General features: G+C 37.3%; 1 protein-coding gene and 2 non-coding genes across 3 annotated transcripts; 2 read left to right on the top strand and 1 right to left on the bottom strand.

Annotated features, from left to right (window-relative positions):
• Positions 1–1,760: 1,760 nt before the first annotated feature.
• On the top strand, positions 1,761–9,462 carry dpp (decapentaplegic). The gene is given in 4 exon segments (XM_068287488.1): positions 1,761–2,737; positions 5,836–6,617; positions 6,619–6,772; positions 8,045–9,462. Coding segments are annotated over 3 exon segments (1,827 nt in total). The 5' UTR covers positions 1,761–2,737; positions 5,836–5,849; the 3' UTR covers positions 8,950–9,462.
• Positions 9,463–12,176: 2,714 nt separating this feature from the next.
• TRNAY-GUA (transfer RNA tyrosine (anticodon GUA)) lies at positions 12,177–12,276 on the bottom strand. The gene is made up of 2 exons: positions 12,240–12,276; positions 12,177–12,212 (listed from the first exon to the last, which is right to left on the bottom strand). It is a non-coding gene; the product is annotated as a tRNA-Tyr (tRNA).
• Positions 12,277–15,083: 2,807 nt separating this feature from the next.
• Positions 15,084–15,181, top strand: TRNAY-GUA (transfer RNA tyrosine (anticodon GUA)). Its single transcript has 2 exons — positions 15,084–15,120; positions 15,146–15,181. It is a non-coding gene; the product is annotated as a tRNA-Tyr (tRNA).
• The last annotated feature ends 10,578 nt before the right edge of the window (positions 15,182–25,759 follow it).

Here is a 25,759-nt window from a genome sequence, read left to right as displayed (position 1 = left end):
CTTTTATGCCCAAGTTCATAACTTTGCACTCAAAAATTGCGTTGACGTCGACGCAGCAGCAGCAGCCGCTGTAGCGCCATCGACCAATTAACTGCGCCTTCTGTGTGCGTCTGTGTGAGCAGCGGCGTTAACGCCGCAGCAGCGTCGACGCAATGGGACTCGCACTCAATTTCAGTTTGATTGAGTGAAAGAGTAAAGGAGACTTTTTGACGTCGTGCTGGCTGGGAAACTGGCGCTAGACGAGATCATGATAATAATGATGAACAACGGAAGAATAAGATGATCATGATGATGCTGCCGATGATGATGATGAAAACTTTGAGAGAGTATCAAATGAAGGGGAGAGACATTTGCTCTCAAGTCGAAGTCGAAGTCAAAGTCTCAGCCAACGCACTATGGTCCGAAATCCACATTTTGTGGCATTAATCCAAAAATTTGTTGAAACAAAATCGTATTTAAACAATTTCTAGTTGGACAGAATACTTTGAATATATCCAATATAAAAATATTTTTGTTTTTACTGCACGCATGAAATTTTAGCACACTTTTAAAGTCAGGTGTTTAGCTGTTCACTCTGTTTACTCTAATTATTGTAAATTACAGCTCAAAGTATGTATTGAATTATGTTATGATTACTTTTTCCGAGTTTTTCCGAGGTAAATTTATATTATCATCTATTTTAGAAGCAATTGTCGAAAATATCTTATTTAAAATAAAACCAAATTTGTTTATTTATAGCTTGCATTGCTTAATCAAGAAACAAAATTTTTTTTTATTAATAACAGTTCAAAATATAATATTAAAATTTAAGTTGCTGACTTTTAATTGCTATAGTTATTTTAATCCCAAATTGATTTAAAACACATTACGTATACGCTGCGTGGGCTAGTATGGGAGGTCAATCACTCCAATTTTTTTTTTTTTATTTTGTATCCTAACATGGTTATTTGTGCAAAGTTTCGACTCTGTAACTGCAGTCCTTCTAGTTAATGCCACAAAATCTGGATTTTGGACCATAGTGCAACGGCAACGACAACGACAACGACGACGATGACGACAACAACGATCCGAACTACAACTCGACGAAGACGAGTCGTCGCTCGTCGTCGTCGTCGTCGTGTGTTACTGTATCTGAGTATCTGTATCTGAATCAGGTAGACATGAAGGCGTTAGTCGTTCAACAGCGCTGATCGAGTTTATACTTACAATTTCTGCTGGCCCGGTGTTGAGAGAGAAATAAGCGGCTACGTCGAACTGGAAACCAAAGTGAAAAACTTGGCGTAACAATAACAAATGCAATAAACACAACAAAAAAGGAGAAAAAACACACACAAAACAACAAACAAAAAGAAAAATATACAAAATTACAACACAAAAAAAAAAGCTTTCAATTTAAAATCTTCTTCAATCACAAAGCGCGTGTTCCAACAACAACAACTACAAAATTTTTAAATAACAACCGAAGAAATATTGGAAATTTTTGTATCAAAAGCCATAAGTGCTGTCGTGTGTGTATTAGGTGTGCGTGTGTGTGTGTGCGACTTTTGGAATGGAATGTCAACTGACAAGTTGTAAAGGGAAACCCTGAAATTCGAACAGCCAAAAAAATATATATAAAAAAAAAATAATAATAATAAGTTGCATATCAAAATATCTAAAGCAAAGATTTAGATACATCTACATCGTCTTTATCCATGTCCAAGTGTTGTGTTTGAAATCTGCATAAACAAATCATCAAAAAGACAAGACAATTAAATTTTTGTATTCAATATTGACGACGACTTGTTTCCATTGTTGTTGGCTTGTTCGTTTACATTTCGGTTTTTTGTTTTGTTTTTGGAGAAAAACACTTTTGGAAAATATGTGGATTACTTTTGTGGTGTCAGCAGAAAGGAAAGAAGGAAATCAACGAGCCTGCTCCATAGGCTTAAAGCCCAAAGTAACCAAATTGCAAATGAAAAGAAAGTGAAATCACAACAAGGAAATAAATGTCGAGTATATCGGTTAGATACTCGTTTTTCATAGTGTGTCATGTGCCGCGGCATTCTGACAGCAGAAACCACACGAGCTAGCAAAAACCCTCGGCGCCTTGAATGCTGCAATAAAATTTTTAACAAGAACTTGATCTACTTTATCTACAATTATCGCAAGCGAAAAGCCAAACGATTCAAATATATATAAAAAAAAACTATACAAGGAAAAACCAATTCCATACACTCTGTTATCATATATACAATTCACATATACACATATATATATTTACACAAACGTGATTTAAAACGGAAGCCTCATCAAATGCCATAAACAGCTGTAAATTGTGCAAATATTCCAACTGTGTGTGTGTTGTGTGTGTGTGTGTACGCGCGCGGTTGTGCCTGTGTGCGTGTGTATGCCTCTGTGGGTATGTGTAACCCAAAGCCGCTCGATAACAAACGTCATAAATTTCAGTGGAACAGAAAGTGTCAGACCAGACAAACCAGAGCCAGAGCCACAGACATAGACCCAGAGACAGACAGACGGCGGCGGCAATCCATCAATATTATATGTAACGGCCTAAAGTCTATAATCATAAGGCTTAACAAATTAATAACTAAATCAATATATATACACACACACACACAGTGTCAGACAAATCAGTCAGTCGTTGAAAACAGACAGGCATCTGAAAAGTCTGATATAACCCATACGTATATATCACAACTTATCATTCAACCATAGGAAACTTTATAAGACTGAGGTGAGTGCGAGTTTTCGTCTTCTTCTGTTGAGTTCTTCAAATTGAACTGAACTCAACTTAAGTAATCAACATTATCCATTATCATTATCATTGTCAGGGTCTCACATTTGCATTAAGCTTATGTAAATGTGCCCCAGGCCAAAAAAAAAAAAAAAAAAAAACAACCAGAACATATGTATAAAGAAACAACAACAAAACGAATATGAACTTGTTGTATCTGTGAGAACTGCACACAAAAGACCCCAACATAAAATGCATATTCAGGGCCACAATTTGATACCAAAGTATTTCGAGTCTGGGGAATGTGACAAATATCTTTAATGAAAATTGATCCTTTTCATATAACCCGATCGACAATCAAATAGTTGTACATATGAACAGAAAGTGGCAAAAAGTTTTAGTTTGTGTTTATTTTGTTAATGGAAAATTATTTTATCGAAAAAGGATTTTAGTTTTCCTACTAGAACTTGTTCTAATTAGAAAGGAATCACATAATATAAATATGTTAATATATCATCCCTTATTATTTTCTGTATGTTTTATATCGAAAATTCCAATTGGGGCGTGATTTTCTTCTCACACTTGAAACGAATCGTTCCATATTCCAGCTCAATCAAAATATTTCCCCACATATGTATATCATAATTTTGTATTGTCCTTGATTGAGTACGGTGTTTCTCGTTCCAAGAATCCAATGGAGAGCATTGTTGGCCTCTAAGGTTAACAATAAAAATTTTAAAGTACCGTTCTGATAGAAGAATAAACTAAATGTTATAAAGATGGGAGTCCTTTAACAATAAAATAACAACACAAAACTGCCGGCATTACAAAGATGCCAAGGCACAACAAAAAGAAATGTCAATATCCAAGAGACATAAATTACAAAATTATGTCGAGATCTATTGTATCTAAAAGATACATCACCATTACTAAGTATGAGTGTGCTTTGTGTGTGTGTGTGCGTGTGTGTTTGGTGTGCGTTTGTGTGTGGGTGAGTGTGGTTTGTGGTGCACTTGCTGAGATTATATTTGGCATAGTTTATTATATTATAAAATCGCCAAATGGCATTAAAGATATCAATCAAATTTGTCGACTTGCAATGCATTCTTCCTTCTTTTGCTCACATATACGTTGTGGGAATTTCAGAACCTGCATTACATTCATTTTAGTTCTATGGTTAATATTGAATGGACAGAGTGCCGGGAAAAACCAATGCATTTACCATGGTCAATAGAATCGAAAGAGGAAACCCCCTGGTTACAAGCCACATAGCGCAAAGCCCGAGCCAGAGCCAGAGGCAGGGGCAGGTAGTTAGTTATATATTGTTACCAAAATAGTATGCCACACGCAACTTCGACCACAAAATTCGTGGAACATATTAAAAACAAACAAGAAAATTATGAACAAATCATAAAAGCATTCATGGCATAAATATATATTGAAATTTATAAATATTTATGAAAATTTTCCCCAAAAAAAAAAAAAAATTATGAAAAATTTCATTCACCCTTTCTTTTTCCCTCCCATCATCATCATCATCATCATCATCATCATCATCATCATCATTCCTTACTATGTATTTTGTTAGCCTTATCAGAGCTGTTAGATCTTTGTTCTTAGCTGACTGCCCCCATATGGCTGATGATGAGAATTTCAGGGAGAGAGAAAGACAGAGACCTCTTTGGCACCCCCCAGCGTGTGCCATCTTTAACCATTTCCAAAATTCCTTTTGCACCCAAGCGCCCTGTCATATAACAAAACTATATTTTCCCTTCTTGGTTTTTGTTTTTTAGTACAAGATAAGATTTTAATCTTTATGTGAAAAACAACATGTAATTTGTTGTGTGTGCGTCTGTGTGTACGTGTGCTGCTCTCTCTCTCTTCTCTCTTAGTTTCACCTTTTTTGTTCCTTTGCTGGGCTCATCTTGAGATAAAATCTATGAAATTTATTGCCTATAACCAAAATATATAGAATACTTCTAATAATTTTCATAAATTTTCTAGATAAGTTTCCTCTTACTTACGTTATGGTATTCTCTTTCTTCTCTCGTTTGTAATAAGCCGCCCTGTTTATAAATCAAAAATCAGGAAAAAGAAAAGAAAAACCCAAAACCGATAAGTCTGTACAAATTATGACGACCGAAAAGTTCTCTAATAACCAAACTGCATTGAACCCACTTTTCTCGAATTCGGGTGGGGTCGAACGGGGGCTGTGACGACGACGATTGTGAATGTAGAGAGGGACAGAGCGATCAACTCTGGTATATTAAATTTCTAAGCGTAGACATAAAATGAGGCATGCCGATTATGGCCCAAAAGATCGTGTGTCAAGCCAACACCAAAAGGTGCAATGTCCGCGATTGAAATTGCAACACGGAATGGCAATTGCAATGGGAACGGTCGAGGGAGTGCAAAATGGATGTGGGAACAGAGCAGAGCGGAGTAGAGAACAGCAGAGCAGCGCACGCGCGCCAATACCCTCTTGGGTAAAAGAGTGGACAGCCATTTTTTTATATTATTATGACGATGATGCACCTTTCACCCTCACCCTCATCCTCATCCGCAGCCTCACCCTTAACCTATGTGTGGGCCATAAAAATGGGCCAGAGTGTCTAAAAGGAAGCTGCAGCTTAGCAGAGGCCGAGGCAGAGGCAGCAGCGTAGTTTTTTGTAGTTAGTTGTTTTGTACCTGCCCTGCAGAGAAGAAGAACCCTGCTCGGGCGCCGCATTGTCAGTTGAGCGCCGCACGTCGTCAAGCGCGCAAACACACGCGCGCAGGCACACAGATCACAGCAATTGAGTGAATGACAGAGTGAGAGAGAGTGAGCGAGAGAGAAAGGGAGTGAGTGAGTGAGAGAGTGATTAATTCTACTGCTAGTTGTGTCGCTCTAACTTGAGCAATGGTCTTATAATTTTGAGTGTGAGTGGAATCTTTTCATATTATATCGAATGCACTCATCTCTCTCTCCTTTGAGTGCGAATGTGTGAGACAGAGAGAGCGAGAGAGAGTGAGAGAGGGCACGTACATGTATTGGTGGTGTTGGTGTTAACCCTTTCGACGAATGCTTAACAATTTCCTATGCTTTTGTATCGTTTCAGAGTTACAAGCGACCATGCGCGCATGGCTTCTACTCCTGGCAGTGCTGGCGACTTTTCAAACGATCGTTCAAGTTGCTAGCACCGAGGATATATCAGTTAGATTTCTAGCAGCAATAACGCCGCCATCAACAGCAACAAAAGCGATTAAATCATCTGCAACAAGAACAACAACAACAACAGCAGCAGCAACAACGACAGCATTAGCAAAAGCATTTAATCCATTTAACGAGTTACTCTACAAAAGCAGTGATAGTGATAAATATCATAATAAAATTAGTAAAAGTGACGAACAACAACAACAACAACGGCAAAAGCAAAAACAACTGCAATTTAACGAAGTGCATAAAACCAGAACAGACCAATTAGAAAATTCCAAAAATCTAAATCATAATAAACCTAATCAATTAGTTAATAAAATCAATAAAAATAAAAATCAACAAAAACAACAAAGCATAAAAATGGCTATCAAGGAGCAGCAACATCACAAATCAGCGACAGCAACACCTGCAACATCAACAACATCGCCAACAACAACAACAACAGCAACTGCTGCATCTATATTTGTGGATACGCCATATTCAATGAATATGGATGGCACTACTCTTATATTGGATAAGGAAGTGGCCGCCATCAATGTGCCAGCCAATGCTGAGGCCATCATTAGGGAGGACGAACCCTCCACATATAGCAATAAAGAAATAATTAAGGACAAAGTGAAACCAGATCCATCAACTCTAGTCGAAATCGAGAACAGTCTACTATCGCTGTTCAATATGAAGAGGGCCGCCAAAAATCGATAGATCCAAAATCATCATACCGGAGGCAATGAAAAAGCTCTATGCTCAAATAATGGGACATGAAATTGATTCGGTTAATATACCAAAACCGGGTCTATTAACCAAATCAGCGAACACAGTTCGAAGTTTTACACATAAAGGTGAGTTTTTCAAAAAGAAACTGAAAAATATTAATAAAATTAGGAAAGTATAAGTCCTTTAGTCCACTTTAGTCCTTATTCATCTAAAATCCTTGATACTTTTGTTAAATTTCGATAAGAACTTAGCCACAATTTAGTTTTTTCCATACTCTCCCGAAATTTTCATAACTATTCTCTATGTAGTAGACGATTATACCTACAATATAAAGTTCCACCTGCTCATTGCCAGAAGGTTCACACAAGCGTGTAAATATGTTTCAAACACTAAAACTGAATTACACTCGACGCGTACTTTCCCTACAAGGCGGAATGCGAATGAAGAGCAATGCGGGATTTTCCCTGAAATTCTAGTTCATCCATTTGAGGTGATTTGCATACCTGCTATCCATCATTCACGCAAGCGCTATGAAATCACGCGGAAATTCCGCAGCTTGAAATGAAAGGACAAAAGAGGGTTGCAACGATGAGGGGCTGAGTCTTCAGATTGAAATTGAGCCGCCGGCTACAAAGGACACATAACGGCCCAAAAGTGGCCGTTTTTACCTGTTAACCCAAAATGTGACCTTGAAATTTTTCATACGAATTACACCAGGAGTAGTTAGCGCATGCGCTAAATGGCTTTTATATTGTATTTGTAAAAATAACAATTATTATTAAAGCGTATTTCGCATTATTTTCCACAGGATTAGAGAGATGAACAATAAACCAAATAGCCGATGGGAAAGAGAGTGTGCGAAAGAGAGAGAGAAATGCAATAGGGGATAGAAGATGTAGATATAGATTTGGCAGGTAGCTAACCCGATAGTGTGTGCCGCAAAGTGTCTAAAGCCAAGTGTCTAAGCCGAACCAACGGTTGGCTGTCTGTTGTCTTAGTATGAGGCATAGATTTCATTTGGTCTCGGTCCATAGAAATTTACGACTCTGTTCCCTTTGTTGTTGTTATTGTCAGGATTTTCAGTGGTGGTAGTGATGACGGTGAGGTGATGGCGATGGTGATGGTGTCGGCGGCAATTCAAATTAAGATTTTTCGCCCAACCGTGCAGAAGTTGCACCTTGTGCAGGGGTGGGCCCGGGTCTTTAGCATAGGCGCCAGTCGTAAAAAGTCGGCTGGGACAAAAACAACTGGATCGGGATTGTTAACGTGTGATTTTCTACCTTTCCTTTTATATTTTGTATTTATTTTTCTTTTAAACTGCTCACCAAAAATGTTGTTTCTAACTGTGTCCTGTCTGTTTCTTTTTCTCTTTCGTTTTTGTCTTTTTTGTGTTGCAGATAGTAAAATCGACGATCGATTTCCACATCATCATCGGTTTCGGCTGCACTTCGATGTCAAGAGCATACCCGCGGAGGAGAAACTGAAGGCGGCCGAGTTGCAGCTGACGCGCGATGCCCTAAGTCCGGCATTAGCGAAATCATCAGCCAACAGGACACGCTACCAGGTGTTGGTCTATGACATCACCAGGCTGGGCATTAGGGGACAACGTGAGCCAAGCTATTTTTTGCTCGACTCGAAGACAGTGCGTCTGAATAGCACCGAAACGGTGAGTCTAGACGTACAACCGGCTGTGGATCGGTGGCTGGATACACCGCAAAAGAACCACGGCCTGCTGGTGGAGGTACGAACCATGCGATCTCTCAAGCCGGCGCCGCATCATCATGTACGCTTGCGCCGCAGTGCGGACGAAGCGCACGATCAGTGGCAACACAAGCAACCGCTGCTATTCACCTACACCGACGATGGACGCCATAAGGCGCGCTCCATACGGGATGTGAGTGGTGGCGGAGGTGGTGGTGGCGGTGGCAATGGTGGTGGTAGAAATCGTCGGCATCAGCGCAAACCGTCGAGGCGTAAGAATCACGAGGACTCATGCCGTCGGCATTCACTCTACGTGGACTTTGCCGATGTCGGCTGGAGCGATTGGATTGTGGCACCACCGGGTTATGATGCCTTCTATTGTCACGGCAAGTGCCCATTCCCGCTAGCCGATCATCTCAATTCAACAAATCATGCGGTTGTGCAAACCTTAGTCAATAATATCGATCCAGGGAAGGTACCAAAGGCGTGCTGTGTGCCCACACAGCTGGAGGGCATCTCCATGCTCTATCTCAATGACCAAAGTACAGTTGTGCTCAAGAACTATCAGGATATGACAGTGGTGGGCTGTGGTTGTCGATAAAGGCAATTGCATTCCATATCGCTTCCAAAAAATTGTAAAAAACCAATAATCGCAAGAGAATCGGAGACAGAGAAAGTGTGTGAAAGAGAGAGAGAGAAAGCGAGAGAGAAAGAGCATCAAATGCTGTTTGGTTCCAAGCCGTCAATGCTTTTAAACACAACGCAAACAAAATGGACTGAATATTTGAATTTTAAGTGTAAATCGTTAGACTTTAATTGTATAGATGATGCAGCCATGCCCACAGGAGCAGCCAGCCAAGGTACATCCAACCACCCACCAACCCACCCACCCAAAAACACCACAACATCCATCCGCCCACCAACAAACCGAGATACTGCGAGAGCCAGAGAGAGAAAGAGCGAGAGAGAGAGAGTTTCCACAGCCAGGCTTTGGTAAACCTTGAGCAGAGCCAACTGTATATAGATCCACAAACCCTAATCCAATTCCTCCGAAAGAAGCCATAGCCATCAGCAAACTAACATGAACAAATTGTATAAAAGCCTAAATATAATTACAAATCTAATGTTATTCTATATATACATATATTTATACATATATATATATATACTAAATAATTCTTAATGTGTGTTTGAAGGAAAGGAAAAAACTCTTTCCTTTTTGTTTGTGTAATAAATTTTTTGTTAATACTTTTATAGGCCAAGAAAAACCCTTGTAAATGAATTAGTAAACGAAAATATAGTAACTTGAAATTATTCTGTGGGGAAAAGGGGTTTTCTCTTCCCCACCCACCACCTCCACCCTAAACACATGTAACTATCTAACACACACACACACACACACATATCGACGCAACGGTATTGAAACTTCGTTCCGAAAGTAAAACTCTTAATTATAACTGTAAAAAAAATAAACAAAAACAAAGCAAAACAAAATGAAAACAGATGAGAAAAAAAATAATCAAACAAAAAATGTAATTCTAAACCCATGCGTTTTTCTTAGTCTAAGCTCGAATAAATCCGTACACGTTAATTAATCTAGGTCATAAGAGTTAACAGTTAAGCTCAGCATGTTAAAATTAAAATATATATATATATATACATATATATACACATACAGTGGTGGTCAGCGTGTAAGCCCCTTTTTTTTTTTGATTTTAAATTTGATTTTCTCGGCTCCTAAGAAACTTAATGAAGAAATTTTTTCAGTTATTTGTTGGTTATTGTATTTAGAATCTGACACGTAATTATTGTCATTCCAGCTTCGACGTTTTTTTTACAGGTGCGTTTGAAAAAAAAAGCTCCCCCAAAATGTTTGACAATAGTTTAGCCCGGTCATTTCAAAATCTTTAATATTATAGTTAGACATGTGTATTCTTTGAAAAAGTTGTAGATCTAGATAATCTAAGATAAACTGCATACCAAAAATTTTCATTTTAGCCCCAGTATTTATTTTGGGGCCTATCGAGAGTTTTTGTATGTAATTCTTGAGGTCTCTTTGTTTGGCGACGTTTTACGATACCAATTTAAACTTAAGTATTATTTTCTTATTCTAAGTATGAAAGTGAATTGAATTTCCCGTCAAATGATACATGTTTCATAAAAATCCGACAAAAATTAGATTGATTTCACCGCCCATACTTAAAAAAATACCAGGTAAGCAAAATTTCCCATACATGCGTGCAAAGAAAGAGACGGAGGATGTGTGGGAAATTTTGCTAGTTCTAGTCTTTTTTTAAGTATGGGCGATGAAATCAATCTAATTTTTGTCGGATTTTTATGAAACATGTATCATTTGACGGGAAATTCAATTCACTTTCATACTTAGAATAAGAAAATAATACTTAAGTTTAAATTGGTATCGTAAAACGTCGCCAAACAAAGAGACCTCAAGAATTACATACAAAATCCCGAAATTTGATAGGCCCCAAAATAAATACTGGGGCTAAAATGAAAATTTTTGGTATGCAGTTTATCTTAGATTACCTAGATCTACAACTTTTTCAAAGAATACACATGTCTAACTATAATATTAAAGATTTTGAAATGACCGGGCTAAACTATTGTCAAACATTTTGGGGGAGCTTTTTTTCAAACGCACCTGTAAAAAAACGTCGAAAGCTGGAATGACAATAATTACGTGTCAGATTCTAAATACAATAACCAACAAATAACTGAAAAAATTTCTTCATTAAGTTTCTTAGGAGCCGAGAAAATCAAATTTAAAATCAAAAAAAAAAAAGGGCTTACACGCTGACCACCACTGTACATAGATGAAATGAAAATGAGAAACGAAAAACAAAACAAAAAAAACGAAAAAAACACACACAAAAAAACAAAAACTGAAAAGCAAACAAAAAAAGAAAAACCACGACTCGATATCGCTTCGTGCCTGATGTTGCAGAGCATGAATTGTATATGTAATTTTTTTCTATAAAACATTTTTATTATTTTATTTATTTAAACAAACAAAAATACAATATTTTTGATGATGATGAATAGCTGGATTGTAGCTGCAGGATGCAAAAACAAAGATGCAAAAAATATAAAATGAAAAAATCTATTTAAAAAAAAAAAATTGATGTTTTTTAGTTTCTAATTTTTAGAAAGGGAGGCAAAAGAATGGAAATCCGAGTGTTGGACTTTCTTTGGAAGTGCTTAATTTTTATATTATTATTTAGATATTAAAGTAAAAGATATTTTATCTATCATGTCGACTCGAGACGACTCTCAATCTCAACTTTGGATATTGCAAGTCAAACGTGCTATATCTATTGTCAATCCGCCATATGATATAGTTAAACGATCGCATAAAAGTCAGTCTAAAGAGATAGAGATTCTATTTTTATAGGTAATAATCACTTAAGATAAAAAAGTTTCTTTCACCGAATTACAATAATGAAAAATAACATACTAGGCCGATCGTCGAATAAGGATCATGCAATCGTATTAGGTCCCGGATCGAGAAGGTTATAGCAGCCAATGGAAATATTATTGAATAAATTTATAGATATACAACCAATAAATATTATGTAAAAATTTCGTGAAGATTTATTAAATTTTGTTCGAAATATAAGCTTTTTATTTTTTTTTACTACCACTTTGTCCTCAAATACCGTACGCACCCTGTATGTGATTCATTAGTCTCCAAATATTTTTCTTCTCTTATAAAACTGCCCCACGCTGTCTACTGCAGCAATTAATACGCCAATCTTTCTCCCTCAATTATGTCACTTATTTCGGAATAGTTGGAAAACAAAAAAATTTAAATCCTTCGAGCCGGATTTGAACCAGCGACCTATGGATGTCTACATAATTCAATTCATTACCAATCTACAGTCCACCGCTCTACCAACTGAGCTATCGAAGGTCTTGTCGTCACCAAGTGCCAACTTGTCAATTTAAAGCGCTTATCAAAGTAAAACAAAGAAAAAGTAAAAAAACAAAAGTTGAAACAAATTAAAACAAAAGCCAAAAGTTGCTTATCGCAGCATAAAATCCCAGTGCAATTTATTAAAACGTGTTGGGCAGATAAGAGACATATATACAGATATATATACATGTTTGTTGGTACTACCCACTAACAATAAGTAGTAACTAATTGATAAAAGACTTAAAACGAAATCAAGTACAGAGTGTCATTTCAATCAATGTGGAGGCAAGGCCAAGCGTGACCAGAAAGCTTCATATCGGGCGAAAGTAAGTACATATGTATATACATATGTATATATGTATACGTAAGTATAGCAGTTGATGTATGGGACAACAAGCAATTTGTTGCCATTAAAATGCCAATTAAACAGGCAACTCAAATCGAAATCAAACTGATAATGATCTGCATAGATCTGCCAGTATGTCTAATTTCCATTTGCCCGTTTATACTTGGACAAATTGTTGTTCCACATGGGCGTAACAAGGAGGGGTGAAATCCCATTTACAATCCAAGGAATGTACATAAAATGTAAAAGATAGACCCAAATGGATTAACGCTAAAAAGTTTAAAATAGTTTTAAGCCCCTTTTCTCCCCCCTTTACTAGGCCCATGATTTTCAAATGAAGTATGCGAAAAAATCTATTTATTCACTTACAGTTGACAAACAGCTGAGTGAACTTAGCTGATGCTGATAAGTCTGGTAAATAAATGTCAAATAGTATAGATTATTTCTATAAACTCTGTACTACAAATTTTAAGTCTTAAATTGACAAATCTTTTTACACAATAACTAACTCAAATGGGTTAAAATTTCGTGCTTGTAATTTTGTTGTAGAGTGCATTTGGTTGATAATGCTAAACAGGGAAATTCCTTAGAACTTTCAAGACTTTTGACCAGCGACCTCTTATTTCTATTAATATATATAATCAATCGGAAATATTACAGCATCAAATGCAATTCCAATATATGTGCAAAGGTAATATATAAATTTATAGTAAGCATCAATAAAAGTCTGAACAAACAGAGAGAAGTGAGAAAGAGAGAACCCAATACCACACAAGAAATTCCTTAAGATGAGTCATGTGAGAGTTTGGTTTTTGGCTGGTTATCATGAGGTCAGTAAATTAATTTACCCATCCCTCGATTGGCAGATGCACTACAAAGTTAATTTTTCGGCTCAATTAAATGACTCATCGGGCGGTCGGATGCGCTACATAGTTATAGTAGATAGGAGTAGGAGTCAGAAGGGAAAACACTTTGCCACACACAAAGTGACTGACAAGACACACACACACACACAGTGCAGGATTTTTGCAGAAAAAAAACCTAACTTATTTGAAACTTGTGAAAATTTCCAAGAAATTTGGCAATTTTTTTAGTTTTTAGTTTTAGATTTTGTGCAAGTGATAACGAACGCCCACATATTGTTAATATATATTAGAGTGAAATTTTCATTCAATCCTCAGCAGGAAATTGATACCAAACATCAAGAGTCTCTACCGACAACTAAGGTCAAGATCTAGTAGATAAAAATAAAAACCAAAAATGAGGAAAAGAACTAAAAACAAAAAAACCAAGTGTTTCGAGTCATTCTTAAAAATTATGAACATTTGTTGGTCAACATACATATTTACCTGGGCAAATTACAAATAACTCGAACCAGGGAACAGGGGAACAGGGCAACAGGGCAACCTGAACCTCAACCTGGGCCCTCACCGCGGGATGCTGCTGGGCAATCATTTTCTTATCTAACAAGATCCAAGTTGGTCTTCGACTTTGAAACCTTACTCAATGGATCACACACAAATTGCCGACCCTTCACTTCACTCTTCGTTCTTCCCGTCTTTCACCCCCTCTCTCTCTCTGTATCACCATCGTCCTGATGTTGGCCCTTGCTTACTTCGGTAATTATCTGTAAGTTGTCAGTTTTTTCGCTCCGCTGACTTCGAGCACTTCAACTCTAACCTTTTTAAATACCCTTTTGAAGGGTTATATTAACGTGTATATCCATTTTGTTTATCAAAAGAACATGACCAAAGTGGCCACATGAATTAAGAATAAGTCAGAGAATCATAAAGTTTAAGTGCAATCCAAAAAGAGTATACAAACTTCGGTTAGCCGGCTGATTTTGATGTTTTCTTTTTTTTGGTCATATATATAATTTATATATATGTATATATAGATTAACTGATATTTTTCCGTCGTTTTTTACAATTTCTTGTGGCATCCTAATTGGTTTGTTAAGTATTTTCTCCCCCCCTCTTCCATTGTTTTCATTCCTTACCTTTTTGGCCGTCAAAAATTGCCCCTTTAGCTTATCGGAGAACACACTTTGCCGTCCCGAACCGTCTACCGAAGCAGCAACAGTTTGTGCCTAGGCCAAGGGCCACCAGCACTTGACTGATAAGAACTACTGACTCTGGCTTAGAGACATTAACGCATGGCATGGCCGTGGCATGAGTCATTTTGGCCACAGGCATCGGGATACGGCAATGGATATACATATGTAGATGACTTCTGAGTCATCCGATGCAATCACAACCCCAAACCTCAGAGATGATCACCGTTTAGTAGTACATATTAGGTGGCCCCCTTCTTCACACTATACTTCGGTCTTTTCATCTCACCGAAATACAAAAAAAAAACAACCGAAAATCGAATTATGCATTCCACTGGTCCGATAAGTTGTCGCCCATTCACTTTTTGGCTTTTCAATCTGGTTTGGCAGCACGCTCTATATATACCTTCGATAGCTCAGTTGGTAGAGCGGTGGACTGTAGAGCGGTAAATTTACATTCAGTAGACATCCATAGGTCGCTGGTTCAAATCCGGCTCGAAGGATTTTTTATACCCTTGCAGAGGGTATTATAAAATTGGTCAGATGTTTGTAACGCACAGAAGGAGACGTTTCCGACCCCATAAAGTATATATATTCTTGATCAGCATGAGAAGCTAAGTCGATATAGCCATGTCCGTCTGTCCGTCTGTCCGTCGGTGCGTACGCGTTTTACTCAGCCATCTTAAGAGCTATCGGGATGAAATTTTTTTGGGAGCTTTTTTTTACCCGGGTGAGATAAAGTATGAAAATCTTTGGGATCGGACTACTATATCATATAGCTCTGGAACAAAAATTTTTGCAAAAATTGGAGTATCCCCATGAAATTTACCAATATAATAGAATTTGATATAAAATCTCAGATCCCAAAATTTGACCCTGATCGGATAAATAGAACACAAGTTACAGTCTATATAAATCGGTTCAATCGCTGCCGGCAGCTCTGCTTGCTGCCTACTACGTCACCATCTGTTAACAGAGCCCATGCATACACACACAGACGCAACGCTACATAAACTGTATGTGTATGCGTGCGTTGCTTTGCTTAGGGAATGAGGGAAGAAGAACAAATTGTACATAGTATGAAGAGTAAAATTGTTTTGTTTGTATATTAATGAATTGAGTTGCAGAAAAGAAATTTTGAACATGTGAAATTATTATTGTCAAGGACTGCAAGGGTATATAAACTTCGGCATAGCCGAATTTAACTTCTTTGATATTTTGTTTTAAATATTATACAATTATTTGACTAGACAATTAATCAAAGTCGCCTAATCAGAGCTAATATGTCAAAACATCCACACATTTGTTTAAACAGATCAAAAGCCATTATCTTTGCATTTGTAAGTTTTCTTTATAAATGTCGATATACTTTTTATACCCTTGCAGAGGGTATTATAAAATTGGTCAGATGTTTGTAACGCACAGAAGGAGACGTTTCCGACCCCATAAAGTATATATTCTTGATCAGCATGAGAAGCTAAGTCGATATAGCCATGTCCGTCTGTCCGTCTGTCCGTCTGTCCGTCGGTGCGTACGCGTTTTACTCAGCCATCTTAAGAGCTATCGGGATGAAATTTTTTTTGGGAGCTTTTTTTACCCGGGTGAGATAAAGTATGAAAATCTTTGGGATCGGACTACTATATCATATAGCTCTGGAACAAAAATTTTTGCAAAAATTGGAGTATCCCCATGAAATTTACCAATATAATAGAATTTGATATAAAATCTCAGATCCCAAAATTTGACCCTGATCGGATAAATAGAACACAAGTTACAGTCTATATAAATCGGTTCAATCGCTGCCGGCAGCTCTGCTTGCTGCCTACTACGTCATCATCAAATCAACAGAGCACATGCATACACACACAGACGCAACGCTACATAAACTGTATGTGTATGCGTGCGTTGCTTTGCTTAGGGAATGAGGGAAGAAGAAGAACAAATTGTACATAGTATGAAGAGTAAAATTGTTTTGTTTGTATATTAATGAATTGAGTTGCAGAAAACAAATTTTGAACATGTGAAATTATTATTGTCAAGGACTGCAAGGGTATATAAACTTCGGCATAGCCGAATTTAACTTCTTTGATATTTTCTCATCATCTAAACTAAATATTACCCTATCAAATAGACCTAAGTCAAAATCCAATAAACTGAGTACTAAATATGCATAACTACATTGGGATAACTTTAATCCATTTCAAATTGTTTTAGAAAGTAGATAACTATTAGCTTGAGTTTTCCTTTTCTGTAAATTTCAAACTTGAACAGCGTTTTCTCTAAAAAAAATTTAAATTTATAGAAATTAGTTACTTTAACTATACTGAATTAATTACTTACATACATCTTGTTTGTTTCAATGTTTAATAAGTAAATACACTTATTTTAAATCCAGATTTTTTGAACTATAAACCTTAGAAAATAAAGACAATATATTGAATCCTTCAAATCCTTTGACTTTTCAAAAAATATGGTTTCAATCAATATGATCTTGAATATAAATTGTATTATTCTCTCACCTTTAAATCACTATCGAATATGTGTCAAAGGCCTTCGGGAATAAAAAGTGAGCTATATGTATCGAAATTGCAGTCATCAATTTGCATTCAAGTCTCCTTTTATTGCTCCATCTTTAAGGTACAATGCAAAGCAATCTCTCTGACATCTCTTTGACTCACATTCAGGTTGAGGAATTGTGGTAGCAGACGTCCTGCCGCTATATATGCTCCACAGCTACCAAACAGATGCTATCAATACATCATTTGCCTTTGTCTTGGCTGTCACAAATTCATTCACCTGTTCTCGGGCCACGACTTCATCATCATCGCCATCCATCTATCCATCCATCCATCCAAGCAAGCATCCGTCCGTTCATCCAGATACCCAAGCCAAAGCCTCAACAGCAGCAGCATCAGCCCTCGGTTCAGACAATTATACTGCGTTGATCTCCAATTAGGCTGTCGAAACTCCATTTACACGGCAACGGGCGTCCCATAAAATACATATATGAGATCGACTTGGCCTTTCATAAGCGTGTATGAATAAAGAACAGACAAAAAAAAAAAAAAAAAACAATAACAACAACGCCACAAAAAACTTACTGAATCGTCGACTCTCGCTGAGCTGTTGTTGTCCAAGTTGTTGCAAGTCATTCTCGCATCTCCTCCTCCTCATCATCATCATCAAACAGCAACATCAAGATCGGCAAGTTAAGTAAATACAAATATGAATGAATTGCTTGCGCTTGGGTCTTTTTTTTGGTCTTTATGTTGAATCTGGATCGGGATCTTTGAGTGGTTGGTTGGTTGTTATACAGTGTATAAAACTCAAGTGTGTTTAACCTTTCAGCAAATGCAAGTTTCTGTTGTTGATTTTGAGTTTCTGTCGAAATTTCGTGTAATTTCCTCGTAATGGATGGAAGCCTTAGTTGGGGGCCTTAATTAACTAGTTCAGCGATCTTATGGTTAGACATATACACCAAAAGCCACAGGCATTTGGCATTTGCATGCCAATGCCAAACACAATGATAATGATGAAGACGATGATGATCACGATGGCATGCAGAACTTAATACCCATCGTTGTTGAACAACTTTTTCCTCATTATTGAAATTCCAATAGTTGAGAAATGAAAGGTTGCACACATACAGACATATGAGCGAATGTGACTGCTAAAATACTCTATTATCTAAGAATATTTGAAATAGTTAGAAGAAGACACAATGAAATGTTTGAAGAAGGAACTTTAAATTGAAATGAAACCTTATAATAAGTAAATAATAAAAGATTTGTCTTTGACTCCAACAAAAACATGACTAGAGATTCAACAACCAAGCAGTCTGCATCAAATTTTATGCAATACCTGTCATGCTTCTTAGTAGAGGGTATCAAGAAGAAATCTCGGCATTTTAATAACCACACACAGACATAGTCTTGGGTGTTAAAATGGGGCGCCACACCAGCTTCAGCTGCAGCCGCCACATTCAAGTGGGAAAGCGTTGTCCGCGTCGCTTTGTCTGCAGAGAGCTTCGTGGGTTGCCGTTTGCTTGCTTCTCTGGCATGCTGTATGCATGCAAAAGCCAGAAGACTTGGTGGCTACCTTAGCAGCCAAACAAGCATCAGTGGCGGCAGCAGAAGGAAAGAAAAAAATCTTATTAAAGCGTAACTAAATGCCATGGATTAATGTCTCTAACAGGCAGCAGGTGCTGCCTATAAATGCCAGGTTTAGTGGCAGGCCTGACAGCAACAATAGCAGCAGCCGCACCACCATCAGCAGGACCCCACAATGTGAAACCGATGCCACCCTGTAACATACATACATATATGAATGTATCTGTGTTCATGTATTAGCATATAAGCTAGTCCAGCTTTCCTTAATGAGGGCAACAAGTTCGTTGCCTAAGTCTTTCGTTAGTGCACAAAAAGAGGAAAGCAAATAAAAAGGAGACAAAATAAAAAAAAAAAAACGGAAGTGCCTGCTACTGCATGATATCGACAGCAAGTTACTGACAATTGTCATATTAAATGGAAAAAAACAAAACAATTAATCAGCATAAATTACAAATGCCAATGACTTTAACTATTCGAGATTAGCATATTTTATTAAATAGATATTATACATTTATTACATATGTATTTCTATATACATACGCCCTGCCCCATAACTAATTAAAAGAATTAATGATCTTTTGATACCCTTTAAACGTTGAAGAGAATGAATCCACTTTTGCGTTCAAATCGTTCAACTTTTCAAAAGAATTTGCTTTTAGCCTTAATCGAGTTGTTTCAAATCCCTGGCTTGGGGCCAAAGGATAAGATAATTGCCGGTTTTAAGATGATTTCTCACTTTCCGCTTAGGAAATTAGGGCTACTATTTCGATACTTTGAAATCAAATTTCTTATAAAACAAATTTCTAATAAAGTTCTAGCGAAAGTTTAAAGCAAAACTTTTTATTATCCTGTAGAGCATTTAAGTGTTTAATCTATATTTTTTTATTGGATTGTTTGCTCATTTCATTTGCACATTTCACTCAGATCAAGTTCCATGCACTTAATTGCATTAAATAAACAAAATAGTTTCTCATCTGCGTAATTATGAATCGAATCGAGCACCGAGGCATTGGGCCATTAATAAAGACTTAAATATTACATTTGAAATTTCAATTTCAATTTTGCAATTTTATAATTTTCTGTCCCCGCTGGTGTTAGTTTGATTTATCATTTGTTAATTGAAAAATTATACTGTTTGGTATTTGTCAGGCAGTTAGTTAAAATGTTGTCAGAGTGGATGAGAAGGGGGATTAGATGGCGGTGGTTGTGGGGAAGAAGTCTGACAGTGCCAATTTATTGAATGACCAAACCAGCAGCAAGTGTAAATTGTAAATGATACGAGTCGGGAATTTTTTCCTAGGAATTTTGATTGAGTTGAATAAGCAATTCGCAAATGTAAGCGAATTGTGTAAGTGGTTGGACGGTCAATCGACTGGACTTCTCATCTAAAAATAGACTGACTGACTTGGCAAATAAAGCAATGCAAATATCAGCAGCAGCAGCAGCAACAGCAGCAGCAACAAACAACAATGAAACGAAAGACTTAGGCAACGAACTTGGCACTCAGTAAAATGTTTCAACTTTTCGCTTTCAGTTTCGGTTCATTGTTTGTTTTCTGTTTTTGTTTTGTTTGTATTTTGTATATTTAACGAAAATTTATAAGCTACCAAGCGAATTAATGCACATAAATAAACAAAATGTGACATTGAGCGAAAGACAAGCACTTGAAGTATTTTAATTGTCTAAATGCCAAAGTTGCTGCTGCTACTACTACGGATGATGATCATGATGATGATGATGATCAACGTAACAGCAGCAACATCTGAAAAAAGCTACTGGAACCAGTAACAATTGCAGTGTTTTATTTTTTGGGGTAAGGAGTTGACTTGCGCCTACGACAATTTATGTGTTGGTTTGAAATTTCTCACAGAAAACAAAGGAAATTCCATTTGAACTAAAGGAATGTTAAGGCGAGTGAGTGGACGACCAGTCTTGACCATTCGATTGGGCCGCCGTTGCTGACATTTTGCATTTCGTGCAACGCATTCCTTAAGGCGCATGCGTACCACACACCAAGGAAGCGGAGACGAACGCCAACAGAGACGACCGTTGGGCCAGAGCATTTGACACTGATGAGGCAAGGAACAGAACCGAACAGAGAACAGAACAGAACAGAACAGAACAGAATACAACCAAACAGAACAGAAAAGACTGGAGCTGAGTAGAGCAGATCAGAGAACAGAGAATATTGCCAGAGCCTTCAGGCTAAAGCTGTGTAGTTGAGGCAGCATCTGGCAGTCAAGGTGGTCACCCCAAATGCAACACGCAACAACAACAACAACAACAGCGGCAGTAACAGCAACAACATTTGCGGCGTGATTGTTATGGCTGTGTTGCTGTTGCCTTGTTGTTGCTTCTCCCAGTTGCATTGTAAATTCGTAAAACAATAAAGAAATAAATTACTTTCGGCCCCAACTTCAAGCTCAAGAACTCTTGTACTTAGTAGAAAGACTGGGAAAGGCAAGCAGGCCCGACACACAGGGTGGTGGTGGTGATGGTGGTGGTGCTGGAGAAGTAGGCGGTAGTGAGAAGTGTGGTGAGGTGCAGAGCAAAGAAATCGCACTGCGAACACGACAAAGCGTTGAAATCGTCGTGGCTTTTGCCTGAAACAGAAGATGGGACCAAACCAAACAACAGCAACCACACAAAAAATAAAATAAAATGGCCGTTCCCTCAAAACTGCAACCAGCCAGCCAGTGTGGCCCCGCCGAATCCCTATACATACCCACACACATATAGTTATGTACACCTACTACACACAGTCACAGCTGAAGCTAAGCAAACATAATGTCTGACATGAACTTTGCGCGCTGCTGAAATTGCAATTTTAATGCAATTCGTGAGCAGCAGCGGCATCGGCAACTGCTCTGGCACACACAGCTTCAGCCAATCGTTCAAGTCCAAGTACAATTGGACCACCCCGATGACAATGATGTTGGTGATGATGATCACGCTGATGCTGATGATGAAGATGATGATGGCAAACCGAAGAAATACATGGAGCACGAAGTATGGAGGGCTGGCCCACCATAAGAACACACCAATAACACCCGCACATGAACTGAGCGAAACGATGATCAGTCGATCTATTATCGAGGGCTGATTAAAGCAAAACTCTCATATAAATATTTCAAATCATTTGAAACACCTGTTTCGAATAAGTTTTTAACCATAACCCAACCAGTCTTTTATTAAAGAAACCAGGATATAAAATTTTTCACATTTCTTTAGCCAGTTTGAAACCAGTTTTGACTCAATTTTCAAAGTGTTTAAAAACCAATGTAAGATCAGTTTGAACCAGTTCAAAACAGTTTGAAGTCATTTTGGAACTTGTTAGGGCACGGTCTTTTGACAATTTGGAACCAGTTTTTTATTAATGATAACTTCAAGTCAATAATTTCAAAAAAAGAAGAGATCAAAATATTATTTAACATTATTAATACCTACTAATTAATATTACTGAAAGCAATTTAGGAATATTCTAAAGGAAACTTTAATGGAACTAGTTTTCATTTTACTCGAAATCCACTTAAAATTCCAAATGGTGAGAGGCATTAATGACCTATATATATTCTTAAGCTACCCTCGACCATTTATGAGCGTCCCCCCTGAAGCCAAAGACCTCCAACAAAAGATACAAACAAAAAAGGGGAAAAATACACAAAAGCATTTGGCGTTGCCATCATGTCTGCCATGACAAAAGCTCAAGACTCCAGTCCCAGATCAGACCCAGAGCCGAACGACTCTGAAGAAGACCAAGTTTCAAAGGCTGAGACTGAGTTCCACTGTCATGAAATGCCAAAATGTCTAGCTGCGAGTGCTACACACGATCAAAGAAAAAAAAAAATTACAAAAAAAAGACTTTAACATCAACACAATGATTTCAATAATGAACAGTTTTTTTTTTTTTGTATACATGTATATTGCCGCAAGGGATTAATCTAGATAACAACCATCGACAATCAACCGAAAAGTGCTTCAGCACACACATACACACACACACACTCGAAAAAAGCCCCAACCAAATGAAACAAAGGCATATTGAGGCTTAAACTCGTTGGATTGCTTCATGCCACGCCTCCGCCGCCCTCCCTCATCACTAACTTGATCAATACATTTTGCGTCTTTAATGGAATTCTTATCGTGCAGCAAATTATTGTTATTAATTATTTTCAAAAAGGGGTGCCATCGCATTGGAGGAGGGAAGGGGCAAATCCAACCAATTGCTCAAGGGTTGGGAGCGACACGCTGTCTGTGATTGTTACTGCTTTGGCATAAATAACAATAAGAAATAAAGAAAGAGCAAAAAAATATACTTTATTAGTTGTCGAGTGTCGAGGGGCGCACCTTTTGTCAAATTAGAAATCGCCACATTTGCCTCAATCGTTGATGCTGCGGATTAACCTGGCTCGCAATTCTAGTTAAAACCGATAGTTTACTAATGAACAATTGAGACTATATTCATTAATAGAGATATTTCATCAGATTAAACAATTTAATTACACAATTAATTTAATCAACGGGGGGAAACAAAGTTAAAGAAAAACTTTAGTTCTTCTAAAAGTTCAAATGCTAGCCTCCAAAACGTGGCAACCATTACAAATCATTAGAATTATGTATATGTATCCAATAAGTATATATGTCTATATACAATCGCAAATACATATGTATGCATATTACTTACCTGTCATAAAGGCCAACCAAACATACAGACATTTTTATTATTTGTTTTAAACACTTTTTTTTCATTCAGTTTTTGCACGTAAAACGCATTGAAATATTTAAGCATGATAAATGATAATGATGAATGAGCATCATCATCCCAATAGGCATGCTGTGAGTTGTGTGAGAGCTTCGTCTTCATCCTGTAAGCGGCGGCAACTGCTGTTGGCATTTCTAATTTGTAAGCCCCAAGATGGGCAGATCAGCAGATCAGCAGCCGCCACACGCTTGGCTACTTTTTGGCACACTGCGGGAAACAAAAATAATAATAAAAAAAAAACCCAAGGAGAAAAAGAGAGAACTCCAAATGCCGACAATGAATAGCGCACATTGTTTTTTGAAGTTGGCAAAAATCAATAAGGAGACAGATCAGAGGAAAGATCTGTGAGGGGCAACAACTTTGCCTTCCTATTTAAAGTATTCCAGAGAAAAGAAAGTCACTCCACGTCGAAGCAAAGAAAGTTGGGCGAAATTCCATTTCGAAATGTTTGTAATGTTGTTCTAAAGATTAATATAAATATTAACTCAGTTATTAATACATAGATATTTGGAACATCTTGATTTTTTCATCATTTTATTTCTGATAAGTATGTATATTACTTTAAGGTCTTATTAATACAAACAACATTTTGGAAGACATTAATATCATTTTTTTAGTATATTACAATTTTGAATGATAGAACTTTATTAAAATGCTTCTTAAGAATCAAGAAATTAATATTAGAGTAGAAATTTTGATATTTATAAGTAATAAACTTGGTTTATTATATAACCTTCTTAGGCTCGTCAAACAATTGATTTGTCTCAATTCATAATCGTGCCTTACTTTGATCTTTGAAGCAAAACGAACAGAAAAATGTTTAATCATCCATATTGTTTCCATATAATTATATTCAAATTAGCAGGTATCGGCCCACGTGACTGCTTCGGATCACACTCTAGCTCTTTGTCTCTTGGCATTTAAAGTTCTTTTACCTAAAACTTTGCTTGGTTAATTAGCAAATGATTTACTACGTCAGGCATTTGCTTTATGCCACAAAAATGTAACCACCCAAAAAGTCTTAAAGGCAAACCGCAGGAGACTTGCTGGCCACCAAAGCAAACATTAAAACAAAAACCAACAACAACAACAACAACAATAATAACAAGAAACAGCCAACAATTTACAGACATAAAACAATTTTTTGTTTGCAACTTGGCCTCGGAATGGGTCAAGATGATGATGATGATTACGTGTGTGTGTTAGTGTTAGTGTGTGAGTGTGTGTGTGTGTGAGTATGTGTGGTGTGATCAGTGATCTGCTCCTCCTTCTTTTCAAAAACAAAAACCAAAAAAAAAAAAAAAGGAGAAGAAACAAAACCAAAAATTATTAATTATAGTCACGAAAGGAAATAAAGATTTCATTTCAACAGAATGTAAAAAAAACAACAACAACAAAATCGAAAAAAAAAATATAACCGGCCCGCACAAGCGGCTGAGGCACTGCAGCAAGCAGAAGCAGCCGCCGCTCTAAAAGGATTATAAAAAAGTTGTCGAAACAAGCCATTGGCAACAGCAACAGAAACAGCAACAACAACAACAACAACAAACATTATTAAGAAATTAAGTAATTTCTTTTTTATTTATGCTCCACGAGTTTTACTTTAGATTATCTGTATTCGGACCCAAAAGCTGGACACACACACATACATACATAAAAGGGTAGCTGATGCTGGTGGTGCTGCTGCTGCTGCAGCTGCTCACGCAGCATCTTGAATCCGGCATCTTGGCCTGCCCTTGCCCCTGTGTGAAATTTATTAACGATTTTTTATATGATTTTCTGTATTTCTTTTGGTGTCTCCCCCACACCCCTTGCCACCATTCCTGTTCTTTTAATGTCTTTGTTTCGTCTTGGGAATCGCATCGAAGTTATAGTCAAGGTGTAGACATAGACACTTTGGGTGAGAAGAGCAGGGAACAACATCATTTCGCTTTTATTCCGCTAAAGATGAAATTATTTTGGATCCCCCGTCTACATCTCAGATGGACCATCAAGTGGCGAGGCTAATTTGTTTGCCAGCCAAAAGATTCACAGAGAAAGAGAGAAGGGTGAACAAAAAACAAAATATATTTGAGAAGCGCTAATAAGCTGCATAAATTTTATGAGTGTGAGCTGATTAGCAATTTTGCGGTCAAAAAGGACCACACACAAGCACACACTCAGACGATTGGGATAAGAAGATTTTGGACAAATTAATTGGTGAGGGTGTC

This window comes from Drosophila tropicalis, unplaced genomic scaffold (genome assembly GCF_018151085.1).
Source record: "Drosophila tropicalis isolate 14030-0801.00 unplaced genomic scaffold, ASM1815108v1 contig_562, whole genome shotgun sequence".
Classification (NCBI taxonomy): Eukaryota; Metazoa; Arthropoda; class Insecta; order Diptera; family Drosophilidae; genus Drosophila; species Drosophila tropicalis.
The sequence above is the reverse complement of the archived record's forward strand: the minus strand, read 5'-3'. Positions and strand labels throughout refer to the sequence as shown.